This window comes from Dama dama, chromosome 19 (genome assembly GCF_033118175.1).
Source record: "Dama dama isolate Ldn47 chromosome 19, ASM3311817v1, whole genome shotgun sequence".
Classification (NCBI taxonomy): Eukaryota; Metazoa; Chordata; class Mammalia; order Artiodactyla; family Cervidae; genus Dama; species Dama dama.
This window is the reverse complement of record NC_083699.1, coordinates 76,434,913-76,448,762: the sequence shown is the minus strand read 5'-3', so window position 1 is coordinate 76,448,762 and position 13,850 is coordinate 76,434,913. Positions and strand designations below refer to the sequence as shown.

The 13,850-nt window shown below is 44.7% G+C and overlaps 1 protein-coding gene across 1 annotated transcript in view; it reads left to right on the top strand.

Annotated features, from left to right (window-relative positions):
- The window catches only part of BACE2 (beta-secretase 2), a 106,059-nt gene that overhangs the window by 46,176 nt on the left and 46,033 nt on the right, over positions 1-13,850 (top strand). The window contains exon 3 of the mRNA XM_061167556.1: positions 12,542-12,758. Within this exon, the coding sequence (XP_061023539.1) occupies positions 12,542-12,758 (217 nt within the window). The remainder of the gene's footprint in view (positions 1-12,541; positions 12,759-13,850) is intronic.

Below are 13,850 nucleotides of genomic sequence, written 5' to 3'. Positions count from 1 at the left end.
AACTTTCCTTCCAAGGAGTAAGTATCTTTTAATTTCATGGCTGCAGTCACCATCTGCAGTGATTTTGGAGCCCAGAAAAATAAAGTCAGCCACTGTTTCCACTGTTTCCCCATCTATTTGCCATGAACTGATGGGACCAGATGCCATGATCTTAGTTTTCAGAATGTTGAGCTTTAAGCCAACTTTCTCACTCTCCTCTTTCACTTTCATCAAGAGGCTCTTTAGTTCCTCTTCACTTTCTGCCATAAGGGTGGTGTCATCTGCATATCTGAGGTTATTGATATTTCTCCCGGCAGTCTTGATTCCAGCTTGTGGTTCCTCCAGCCCAGCATTTCTCATGATGTACTCTGTATGTAAGTTAAATAAGCAGGGTGACAATATACAGCCTTGACGTACTCCTTTTCCTATTTGGAACCAGTCTGTTGTTCCATGTCCAGTTCTAACTGTTGCTTCCTGACCTGCATACAGGTTTCTCAAGAGGCAGGTCAGATGGTCTGGTATTCCCATCTCTTTCAGAATTTTCCACAGTTTATTGTGATCCACACAGTCAAAGGCTTTGGCATAGTCAATAAAGCAGAAATAGATGTTTTTCTGGAATTCTCTTAGTTTTTCGATGATCCAGCAGATGTTGGCAATTTGATCTCTGGCTCTTCTGCCTTTTCTAAAGCCATACCACATACCGTTTTCTCAAGAGGCAAGTCAGGTGGTCTGGTGTTCCCATACTTTACATGTGACTTAAATAAGCAGAGTGACAATATACAGCCTTGTCACACTCCTTTCCCAATTTTGAACCAGTCAGTTTTTCCATGTTCGGTTCTAACTGTTGCTTCTTGACCTGCATACAGGTTTCTCAGGAGACAGGTAAAGTAATCTACTTCCATCTCTTTAAGAATTTTCCACAGTTTGCTGTGATCCACACAGTCAAAGGCATCAGGATAGTCAATGAAGCAGAAGTAGATGTTTTCCTGGAACTCCCTTGCTTTCTCCATGAGCCAATGAATGTTGACAATTTGATCTCTGGTTCCCCTGCCTCTTCAAAACCCTGCTTATACATCTGAAAGTTCTTGGTTCATGTACTGCTGAAACCTAGCTTGAAGGATTTTGAGCATAACCTTGCTAAAATGTGAAAGAAGCACAATTGTACAGTAGTCTGAGCATTCTTTGGCATTGTTTTTCTTTCAGATTGGAATGAAAATGGACTTTTCCAGTGCTGTGGCCACTGCTGAGTTTTCCAAATTTGCTGGCATATTGAATGCAGTGCTTTAGCAGCAGCATCTTTTAGGATTTGAAATAGTTCAACTGAAATTCCATCACCTCTGCTAGGTTTTTTCATAGTAATGCTTCCTAAGGCACACTTGACTTCACATTCCAGGATGTCTGGCCACACCATCATGATGCACTTAGTGGTGTGTATATTTATGAATATATGCATATGTTTGTGTATCTGTCAGTATCTGTGTGTACGTGCACATGGTGGTGTGATTACTTGTGTATAGATACATATATCTGTGTAAGTGTAGGTATCTGTGTATATGCATATGATTTCACACTTAGCATGCATATGATACACACTTAGTGGTGTGTATATTTGTGTATACGGGTATATATTTGTGTAGGTGTGGGTATCTGTGTGTACATGCACATTGTGGTATTAACATTTGTGTGTGGTGTGCATGTATGGCATGTGTACATGAGTATGTATATGTGTACATCCACTCCAAATGAATCCACAGCAGGATTCTCCTAACAGCCTTGGTGTGTTCTCATGAGCTCTGCTTTATAAACATTCAAGTCAAACATGAATGTTTTGTGGTCAGACCTGACTTGCAGGGAGCTCATGACCCTTTGACATTTGTTGAGCTCCCCCAATCCTCACGAGGAGGTGGCCCAAGCAGGGCAGGGCTCATTGGATCTGAGTGCGAGACTGTTCTGGGCAGTGGCCTGGCACTGCTTGGAAAGCCATCTTTGTGTCACCTGAAGTTTGGTGGTGTCAGTCAGGATGTGGTTCACTGAAACCATTTCTGTGCTGGGAGGTCTTTGTGGTGAGAGAGATCCATGACTCACTTGGAAAGGACACACGGTGAGCTCAGAGCACTCAGGCCCGAGTCAGGGCCCTGAGCTGGCAGCTGTGGGCGGGGCTGGGAAGGAGCAGAGCCGGATGCAGGTCTGGAACAAGGCCAGCCCTGTGTGTCCAGGTCCCTGGACTCTGGGCCTAGGAAGCTTCGGGCGGTCCTCGTGTGTGTCACTGTTCATCTCTAGAGGAGCCCACGGGGTCAGAGTCACTCTGTCCCAGATACTTGTTGCTGCCCTAAATGTATGCACGTTTTAATTGCACATCCATTTTTTGTGACCCTAAAATTTAGACTCAACAGATAAAGCCAGTAAGCTGCCACGTGTTTAGGCTTGTGAACAAGCACATCACATTTCCCTGCTACGGATCCTCTTCGTGTCTTTCCTTTCCCACTTTCTTTTCCCGTAGTCTTTTGTTTCAGGGAATAAGCCCCACCTTTTTTGAGGGGAAAAAAAAAAGAAAGGAAACACAGGAGAGAAAGTAACAACTGGGGAGGTTCAGCAAATCCCCAGCAGCCTTAATAAGGCAGGAGTGCCCGTCTCTTCTCCCGTGCATCTTGGTCTTTGTTTTGGTGGCACAAGGAGTTCACCTGTGTGTCCAGCTGGAGGGAAGGATGGCTGGTGCTTCATGGACCCCCTCCTTCAAGGAACTTGGAGCTTAGGTTATGACTCAGGGTGTTGATAACCTTTGATCACCGAAATTCCAGGTGCACCTCTGGGCTCATGATGCTTTGTGAAGACAGATGTGAGCCCTGGAGCTGTTCTTGGGACTTCACATGCTTGTGAAGTGGGGCGTGGGCTGTGCAGCCAGGGAACAGAGGCTTGCTGAGGAGCCCCCAGCTATCCTTTGCCCCTTGCCACCCAAACTGTGATTCGTCCAAATCCTCTGCCCCAAACGGCCCCCTCCCCTCAACTACTCGATCATGTGACAGATTTTGGAGTCAGTCCAAACCTCTCATTTTTATTCACATAGCACAAGAGGTCTGGGAACCGAGAAAGTGGCCCAGGTTCAGGCTTCTAGGACAAGAGGTCCGCCATCTTCAGCCCTGGCAGCTCCTCTTTATAGTAAGTGCTGTGTACGCTCTGAACCAAAATACAAATGTAGTAAAACTTATCTTCACATGTAATTCTAAATGCCCTGACACAATCTGCAGGGATTGGGAGCAAGTAAAAGGAGTTAATTTATAGGATGGTGATCAGCACTGCAATATGTAAACACGCTGGGTAGGAGTCACGTGAAGCTGGGTGATGCAGGAGGCTGTGAGCATCACTTTAGCCATGCAGTGCCCAGTGCAGACTGGCAAACTAAATTAAAATAGAATCAGACACCCAGAACAGCTTGGTTTAGTGATGTCAGTTTTCCAGATCAGTGGAGAATCTTGGTACAGTTTCCCCACAGGATTACCATCTTCAGTCTACACAGTAGCTGCATACCTGGAAAATGCAAAGTATATTAAACTGTGTAGAAGATGTTGATCTTGGTGGTGAGCCAATCCTAGCCCTATTTTTTCCACCACAAGATTCTTCCTAGTTTATACATTCTCCCAGTTTCTCCACGCCTACTGGGGTTCTGCCTGCCATAAGACAGAGCAGACATCCTTTGAGATCAGATACATCTTTAACAGTTTTCCTCCCCAGAGCAATTTTGTTTTCCATCACAGATCTGTAGACACATGATACAATAGAAGAAAATAATAGTACAGCATAGTGAAGCCAAGTTCGAGATGTGTATATCTACCTTTTAGATTGAAATGTGCAAATCTAACACCATGGGTGTATATTTTCTTGGTTCCCAGACCTACTGTGCTACATTAATAAAAATGAGAGGTTTGGACTGACTCCAGATTCTGTTCTATGATGAAGTGGTTGAGGGGAGGAGGTTGTTTGGGGCGGAGGATTTGGACAAACCACAGCTTGAGTGGGAAAAGGTAGCCAGGGGCTCATAAGAAGGTAAACAGCACAGCCAGGGGTCAGTAAAAGTCAGAGTGTGCTTACAACCCAGTTACCCTTTTGCTGGGTTTCCTTGATGACTCAGCAGGTAGAGAATCCACCTGCAATGCTGGAGACATGGGAGATGCAGGTTCGATCCCTGGGTCAGGAAGAATCCCTGTAGAAGGGAATGGCAACCTGCTCCGGTGTTCTTGCCTGAAAGGTCCCATGGACAGAGGAGCCTGGTGGGCTGCAGTCCAAAGGGTTGTCACAAACAGTACCTGACTAACCACACACAGGCACGCACCCATTTGCTATGCAGATGCAGATATGGAAGCATTCAAGGGTAAACACTAGTCAACATTACAAATACTGGGTTCAGTGCCATTTAATATGTGTACAGTATTTAATCAATGGTACTGGCTTCTTTCTCATTTGCCTTCGACTTTGTTCACTGTTGGCTTGAACCATAATTCTCTCAGCCTTAGTGGGACACAGCCTTCTAACTTTCCTATTACCCAGGTTTGAGTTCAGGTTTCAGGTGGCTCCTGTCTTTCATGCTTAAAGATTGAGCTCCTCTGCCTCCTTTGCACCTGATTGAATGTGAAGACTCCTGGGAACATTCGTGATTCCCATGATGGAGGGCCCTGCCATCCTGCTAACCACACAGGAGAATTCAGGGCTCCCTCCTAGTTTTCTGAGTACCTGAGGATCTCATCTAGGTACTTCTCCTTTGTGAGCAAATACAGAACTAGCAGAACCTGCCAACATGCCAGGGAGGCCCCAGACTCCCCTGCTTTGTCAGTTTCACCCCCACTGGCACCTCCATTATTCAGACTTCAGCCTGCCTTCTCATTTGCAAGTATTGTTGAAATTTATTTAGTACCTTAAAACATGACCCACTCTGGGCTTCTAGCCCTGATACTGCCTTTATAAGACATCTATTCTCAGGTGGCTCAGTCGTAAAAATCCTCCTACCAATGCAGGAGACGTGGGTTTGATCCTGGGTCAGGGAGAACCCTGGAGAAGGAAATGACAACCCACTCCAGTATTTTTGCCTGGGAAATCCCATGGACTACATGGAGGAGCCCGATGGGCTACAGTCCATGGGGATTGCCATGACTGAGAAACTGAGCATGCATTCATTCTTCAACTGGGCTCTCGGGCTTCTTCTTAACTGAATCAAATGTGAAACATCACATTTTGACTTTTAGGCAAGTTCTATTCAATCACCTGCATTTGTCACCAATACAAACACACGGTGCTTTGCAGGTTAAATACTTGCTTTGATTTATGTTAACCTTTCTCTCCTTTCTTCTGTTTTTCCTAAATAGTTCTCATAGGTTTATGTCAACACAGATGCATTGTTGTTAAGATATGATCTATGAACATAATTTGTATAGTAAATCATGTATGATTAAGTTGCCTGATGCTTTCAGCTCACCTTACAGTTGGCCTAAGCGACACGTTCCACCATGGTATCTGATGGAAGCCGAGAGAATGTTCTACTTCCCCTTTCAATTTTTGACAAAGGTTTCTTTTCTGAGATGTAGCTTGCTGCCTTGTGATGTTTCTGTATTTGCTTGTCCCTCTGATCTCTCTTAGTTATAATAAGGTTTCTGGTTGGGTTTGTCAGCCTCTGATTCAAGTCCCCCAGTCTCTGGATATTCAGGTTTAACGCTTCCTGAAACATGTCCCAGTAATTGGAGATTTGACTTGGGGTTCTTTGACAAGATCTCTTTGATTTATGGAATCAGACATCAGGCTACCATCAGTCATTTGTCCCATCAGAAGCACTCTTTTCCTGGTGGTGAATGTTCCAATGAATTACTATACAGCAAAAAGGCAATCATGTATTTTTTTAGATGTACTTCTTTTTTAGCCAGTAAAATAGTCTCCATCCAAGTGGCTTGATGAGAGATTCAGTATACTCATCCCCCTGACCTTATACTAATCTATTCAGAAATTAAGTACATTTTCATTAAAATGTCTCCCCCTCCTATACTCCATCTGGGGTGAAGCTCACAGAGCAGTTCTGGCAAAAGAACAATTTCTTGTCTTCAACTGATGCTTATAAGTAGAGTTGAGATATTAGAAAATTATGCAGGTTATTTCCTTAAGGAGGCTGACTTGGACCCTTGAGATCTCATGTTACATCTTTCCATCTGATGATGACACGCATTTTTCTTGATTATTTAGATAATTTCTCAAGTTTGTCCAGGAGGGGTCTTGCCATATTGGGGCCCTGAAGCATTTGTCATTGTTAAGGATGTTGATGACCCTCCAGTGTGAGCAGAAGCCCCTGGGCTGGTGGGTGGCCCCCCCTGACTCTGACATGGTCACTTCCTGGCCTTGGAAGAGTAAGACAGGTATCTGGTCATCTGGTCCAAGTCCCTTATCCCTGAGATAGAGTCCAAATTCTGAAATGTGCAGAAGACCACTGGGGAGGCCTCAGGAAAAATTTTCCAGGAAACTCAACATTCTTTGGGGGGCCGGTGCTTTGCGGGAGCCAGAGTAGGTGGAAGGATTCAACTCTCTCGATCTCTGCCCTCCCACCTCCTCCCTGTATATTCTCTGAAAACAAAATGGGTTTCTTTAAATTAATAAAATGTTCTGTGGTTCTTCTCTTCTCAGGTTGATTGATTTCACTTTTCAATCCTGCATTCCCTTCAGACTTGTTTCAGAGGCAGAAAGTCTCCTGAATTTGGTTCGAAGTGATTCTGTGGCTGTGGGTGGACTCTTCCCTAGCTCCTCATATCATTGATGAATGGCTGTTTCTACACATCCAGAATGGATGCTGCAAAAAAGCAGCCTGTCTGGGATTCACTCTCAATATAGTTAATTAATGTCCAGAGCAGCTGAGAGCCAAAGCATTTTAGTGCCAAGAGGTGGGATGTTAGGACGTAAACATGGAGGAATGCATAGTTTTAGGTCTAGTGCTGAAACCTACGCGTTAATAAAATTCAGAGCTGCTTGCAATTCATCTCTGGGGTTTTTGTTCTTTGAGTTCAAGGAGCCCAGGGAATATGAGCTAAGAATTACTTTTTTCTCTAATTATCTAGAACTGTGCTTTCTACAAGGGTAGCTACTAGACACAAGTGGCTATTTAAATTTAATTTAATTAATGTTAAATACAGGCTCATTCTTTAGTCAAACTATCCAGATGGTCCCTGACTTAGATGGTTTGAATTAGCTTTCAACTTTACAATGGTGCAAAAGCAATACACATTCAGTAGAAACTGTACTTTGAATTTTGAATTTTTAAAAATTATTTTATTTAACATTAAAGAAATTGAGACCTATGGACCAGAATTTCTTAATCTCAGCACTACTGACATTTTGGGCAGGGTTTATTGTCGGGGGCTGTCTCGTGCATTGGAGAATCCTGGTTTCTGTTCCATTTGATGCCAGAAGCTTCCCTCTCACACAGCTGTGACAACCAAAAATGTTTCCAGACATTACCAAATGTCACCCGGAAGGCAAAATAGCCTCTAGTTGGTAATCACTGTCATGGAAGCTAAATCCAAGTTCAATCATTGGGCAATGCAACACTAAAATCCAAGTTTGGTGCTTTTTATCCCACTTTCAATGGACTTGTTCCACCAGTTCTATGGAAATTTTTGTGCTCATGGTGGTACGGTGGCTGCTGCCCCTCCAGATATCACATAGACATTTCCAGCAGGAGGATAGGAGGCTAACAAGTAGCAAGAGGCAAGAACACTCCTCCTAAAGTGGCCATCTCTTCACTGAGAAGGAATGCCCCACCTAGTGACTGTTCCTACATGGCATTGGTCAGAAGTGTTTGCATTTTTAATTTTGCTTCTCCCAAAGCTAGCAGTAAGGGGACAATCCTGTCTCGTGATGTTGTGAAACAGCAGCCACTGTTCCCTGTCAGCCCTATGACAGGGTAAGCAACTGATGTATTGACCCATGAGGACCCAGACAGACATTCTGCTTTGTTCACTTTCAATTTAGTAATCAGTAAATTAAAGGAGATATTCACCATTTTATCATAAGCTAGGCTTTGTGATAGATGAGTTTGCCCAACTGTAGGCTAACGTAGGTGTTCTGAGCACCATTAAGGTAGGCTGGGCTGAGCTAAGATGTTCAGAAGGTTCCGTCCATTAAATACTTTTTCAACCTAATGATAATTCAACTTACAATAGGTGTATCAGGATGTAACCCCATTGGGAAAGGTCTATAGTTACATTTCAGGTGCTTTGTAGCCACCTGTGGCTACTGTATTGGAAGCATAGATAGAGAATATTCCTGTCATTGCAGAAGCTCTATTGGACAGCCTTGGTCCAGAACACAGAAGAACTCCATCTTTTAAAAACCTGGAAGGCTCTTCCCCTCCCTGCACCATTTCAGCCAAGTTTTACCTGAGACTTGCCCCTTTTCCTGGAGGTTGTTGGACTTCACAGTGAAACAGTTTTGGATATTCAGAAAGATTATATCGGAACATTTTCTAGGAAAAAAGCTTACATTTTCTAATAGCAGCTGGTAGATTGAATAAAGGTAGCAAGTGATTAGATAATTATAATAATAGCTATTTTTGTTGTGTACCTGTTGTGTTCTGGGGTTTTGTTCTAAAATACTTTACAAAGAGACTCATAGACTTAGCAAATGAACTTATGGTTGCCGGGAGGAAGGGATAGTTAGGGAGTTTGGGAAGGTCATGTACACACTGCTATATTCAAAATGGATAACCAGCAAGGACCTGCTGTGTAGCGCAGGGGACTCTACTCTATGTTATGTGCCAGCTTGGATGGGAGCAGGCTTTTGGGAGAGAGAGTGTGTGTGTGTGTGAATTGCTTAGTTGTGTCCAACTCTTTGTGACCCCATGGACTTAAGCCCACCAGGCTCCTCTATCTATGGAATTCTCCAGGCAAGAATACTGGAGTGGGTTGCCATTCCCTTCTCCAAGGAATCTTCCTGACCTAGGGGTCAAACCCAGGTCTTCTGCATTGCAGGCAGATTCCTTACCATCTGAGCCTCCAGGGAAGCCCTTGGGGGAGAATGGAGACATGCATGTGTATGGCTGAGTCCCTTTGCTGTTCACCTGAAACTACTAAAACATTGTTAATCAACTATACTTCAATTGAAAATAAAAATGTTTAAGTTTGAAAATAAAATACCTTAAATAATGATAATATATTCATTCAAAAAATAAATGGTTTATAGTATTAACTCTTTTAATCCTTAGAATTAACCCTGTGAAGTGTGGTGCTATATTGTCCCCACTTTTCAGTTGAGGAGACTGAGGTATAGAGAAGTTAAATAACTTAGCCTGGAGTCACACACAGCTCCTAAGTGGTTGAAGTGCTACTTGACCCCATGCAGTGTAACTCCAGCTGCCTCCCACATCTTTGTAAGTCGCACCAGAGTATCCAGAATGTTCACCCGTGAGGGAAATAGCAAACTGGTCAGTACACTGCAGAGGATGTTCTGCCTAGAAGGTCAGCCTGGTTAGAAGGGCAGCCTGGTTCATGCTCTTCTCCGTGACCTCAGCAGATTCTAATGAGTTTTCTGTAGGCTCACCAGGCTTCCCTGGTGGCTCAGATGGTAAAGAACCTGCCTGCAATACAGGAGACCTGGATTCAATCTCTGGGTTGGGAAAATCCCCTGGAGGAGGGCATGGCAACCCACCCCAGTGTTCTTTGCCTGGAGAATCCCCATGGACAGAGGAGCCTGGCGGGCTACAGTCCATGGGGTTGCAAAGAGTCAGACACGCCTGAGCGACTAAGCACAACAGACTAAAAATTAAAAAAAAAAAAAAACAACTTCTCAAAAGGAAGTCATGACACTATAGACTGTTTGGTGGGGATAACTGATCTTCTAGATGAAGAATTGGTAAATTAGGGCTGGCAGGCTACCTCCAGCCTGCTGCCTGTTTTCCTAAGTAAAGTTTTGTTGGAACATGGCCACACGTGTTTGTTTAATCTGTCACACGTGGTTGCTTCTTCACTAGCAGAACAGAGGAGGTGAATGGAGATCATGTGACCCACAAAAGCTGAAACATTTATTTTCTGGCTCTTTAGAGAAGAAGCTCACCTGTCCTGTGGTGGACCGTATTCTCTAAGTCTTTCAAAATAACTAGCCTCTTCTGTCAGCAACAGTGCTCATGTTTTGAACTTGAAGAATGACCCTAAATGGTGTTTCAGTATTTTCATTGCTTTTCAACCTAATGTGTGCAGCCCCTACTGTGTGCCAGGCATCACTGGATTGGTGCTGGTACTCAGACCTGGCACCAAAGCACCAGCCCTCAAGTGCCTGCATTTCAGTGGCCTGACTGTGTAAGTAATTTCTGATGGGTCCCTTCCCACTCCATGTGCCTGGGGTCCATTCATGCTTACTTTTCTGCCTGTGCTTGCTGTTGTCAGAAGACACATGTACAGAAAATGTTCACTGAGTGCGGCTCTCTCTTTAAGATTGTGGTGGAGTTAGCTAAAATAGTCAGAAAACATTAAAATTAAACATTCTTTGTATTTCATATCCCGTTATGGAGTAGGAATAAATTAAATTTCTCCAAAATGTGTCTGCCAGACATTTTAAAAATATCTTTTCCCCCCTGATTATAAAAGTTATATATGCAGAAAACGTGGAAGGACCTAACCGCAAGAGTGAGAGCTCCCCCCACAAAACCCCACCACTCAGAGGTAGCCCTGTTAGTATCTGAGTGTGATAATTTTTTTTGAAGAAGATTCTGCCACATATACAAAGGTTTCTTTTATCTTAATTTTTCTCTGTGTCATTGAAAATGTCTTAGTCAGCATCATTTTCCGGTACTACATCATATTCCATTCATATTTCTGTACCATAATTTACTAAACTGTTTCCTTTTTTTACTGGGGATTTAGGTTGTTTCCAGCTGTTTGCTACTATAAATAGAACATAATAACTGTCTTTGTTAATGAATCTCTGTTTGCATCATGGGTGTTTCCTTAGGGTCAGATTCTCAGAAGTGCAGTTACTGTATTAAATAGACCTAACATTTTTAATACTTTGGCTGCCTCATGTGAAGAGTTGACTCATTAGAAAAAACCCTGATGCTGGAAGAGATGGGAGGCAGGAGGAGAAGGGGACGACAGAGGATGAGATGGCTAGATGGCATCACAGACTCGATGGGCATGAGTTTGAGTAAACTCTGGGAGTTTGTGATGGACAGGGAGGCCTGGCATGCTGTGATTCATGGGGTCACAAAGAGTTGGACATAACTGAGCGACTGAACTGAACTGAACATTTTTAAGGTTTATAACATGTACCACCCAAAATTCATATCATCTGTGGCTTCACTTCCTCTCTGTCTCCCAACAGTACCATACTAGGTCATATAACCTGACAGCAAAGACTTATTAATGTGTGTGAATGTTCAGAGATTGAATGTTAAAATGAAAACTGTAGACAAAAAGGTGCATTTACAATGATCCCACTGGTGGTTGGACACTTCTCTTAGGAATGTGATTGTTTTCCTAAGGGAAGCATGTTGGAACACAGATATTTGCTTGGAGATGTCCCTTGGCCTGTAGTCCAACAGAGTTGTCAAGCTCAGCTGGGTGTAAGAATGACCTTACAGGACTGGACACCCCAGGGCCTTGACACCTGCTGCTCTCTCTCTCCAGGACATCCCCCTGCAGAGAGTCCTGTAGCTTACTGTCTTCACGCAGGTCTTACATGAATGTCATCTCTCAGAGCAGCCTCTGTGACCTCCATGTCTCTCTCCCACCCCTCACCCTTCCCTCTTCCCTGGGTGGCTCCCATCACTCATTGGTTGGAATTCTGGGTGTTCATTTGTTTACTGTCTGTCTCTGAAATCCCGAGAGCAAGGCTTCCATTTGCCCTGTCCGTTGTCTGGTCCTGTTCTTGTTATTCTATCTCAGTATCTCTTACCCTTAGGTGTGTGTGGTTGTTGCACTGACTTGTATCCCAGCTTGTCATTAGCATCACCCTTCTGATATGGGGATAATCAGCTTGGGGACAGATGGACGGCCTTGAGAAGGAACCTGTGATGCCAGGAGATCATAGACGCCCTGAGGAGGGCTGGCCCTGGTGTTGGGGGGTGTGGCTTGACTTTTACTTACCGCATTGGCTGTTTGTATGAATTTGAACCTGCAGCCACTTTGGGCACAAGCCACTGGCCCTCCTTCTGGGGCTGCTGGCCCCTCCCCATGTCACAGACCAGCAGTGCAGCATCCCCCCAGAGTCGGAGGGACAGGCCGACCCAAGCTTGGTTGTGGCGTTCCATTTAAGGACAACTCCTGACTTACGGGGGATATGTGGGCCCAGGGAGGAGTTAAACTCAGGTTACATGTAGACCCCAGTACTCCCTCACATGTGGCATGGAAAATGTCATTGCCCAAATGTCAGCGATTATGTTATGGGAAATCATGCCTTGTGAGCACGAGGACTCTTCCTCGGGAAGAACTGTTGATGCACACCTTCCTCACTCAGAGCGGCTGTCTTGGCAGCCTTGACCACCGTGCGGTCAGAACAGCGGACGGTGGACGGAGCACAGGACACCACGCCTCTTCTCTTTCTCCAGGTCCAGCACGTACCGCCCCAAGGGTTTTGATGTCACTGTGAAGTACACGCAGGGGAGCTGGACCGGCTTCGTTGGGGAGGACGTGGTCACCATCCCCAAAGGCTTCAATAGTTCTTTTCTTGTCAACATTGCCACCATATTTGAGTCGGAGAATTTCTTTCTGCCTGGGATTAGATGGAATGGAATACTTGGACTGGCTTATGCTACGCTGGCCAAGGTAAGAATGATGGGTGAGTCTGCGAACATGAAATGATGGAACAAGATTCTGAAACCAATCCCTGGAGGGGCCAGCAGAGGGGTCAGGCTGTCCAAGACAGTCAGTGAGAATCACATGCTTGAAAGACCAGTGTTCACACGATTGATTAGACCTCTGAGCATTTTTTAAATTTAAGGTAAATGGTGAGATTCTTCGAGCCTTTCTGTAAGATATTCCCACGGCATGACTTTTTTTCATTTGTCTTTTTCTGTTTATTTTACTTGTATAGTTGACAAATGTTAACAGAATCTGAATCCCTTTGATGATGGTGCTTGTTTAGGAGTTTTTATTAGGGCAGGATTAAGAGAAAATACATTTATTAAATTCATAAAGGGAATTTCTGATGCAGGGGATGAAGGTTCGATCCCTGGTCAGGCAACTAGGATCACATACGCTGCATGGCATGGCCAAAAAAATTCTTTAAAAAATAATATTGATAAAGAAGGAGCCTCAGGGTGACAGTGGAAACTCTGCAGGGAGATGTGTCCTGCCAGGCACAGAGCAAGACACTGCTTTCCCCTCACTCTGAAACTGGAGCCCAGATTCCTGCAGGTACACCCTGGGGATCGCCAGTGGAAGCAGTGATGCTTCAAGGAGAGACAGTGAAACCTTGCCCTCATCAGCATCAGGACCATCACAAAACAGGGAAAGACAGGACTGTTCTCTGTCCTTGGTCCACCCCCAAGGAAGCAATGATCACATGTGGGAGGAGGGGGGTGGGTTGGGAAGGAAAGGATGCCGGGGCAGGTGGATCCGACACCCTGGTGTGGCCCCCAGGCTCTGAGAGGCCAGGGTAGGTTAATGTACACATGAGAAGTCGCCCCTCCTGGCCTGTTACTGGGCACCCTGGCTTGGCTTCTCCTTGTTCAGACAGGCTTTGAGCCAGCGCTAAGTGTGAAACAAAGAATCGTGGGTGTAGAAAGTCCCGTTTTCTCTCTGGAAGGATGTTTGCTCCAGCTCAAGTTTACTAGCAAGTGATGCAGGCAATGGGGTGGGGTGGGGGGTGGGAAGGGAGAGGGGCAGAGAGAGCAGGGGACATTTCCCAACACTGTA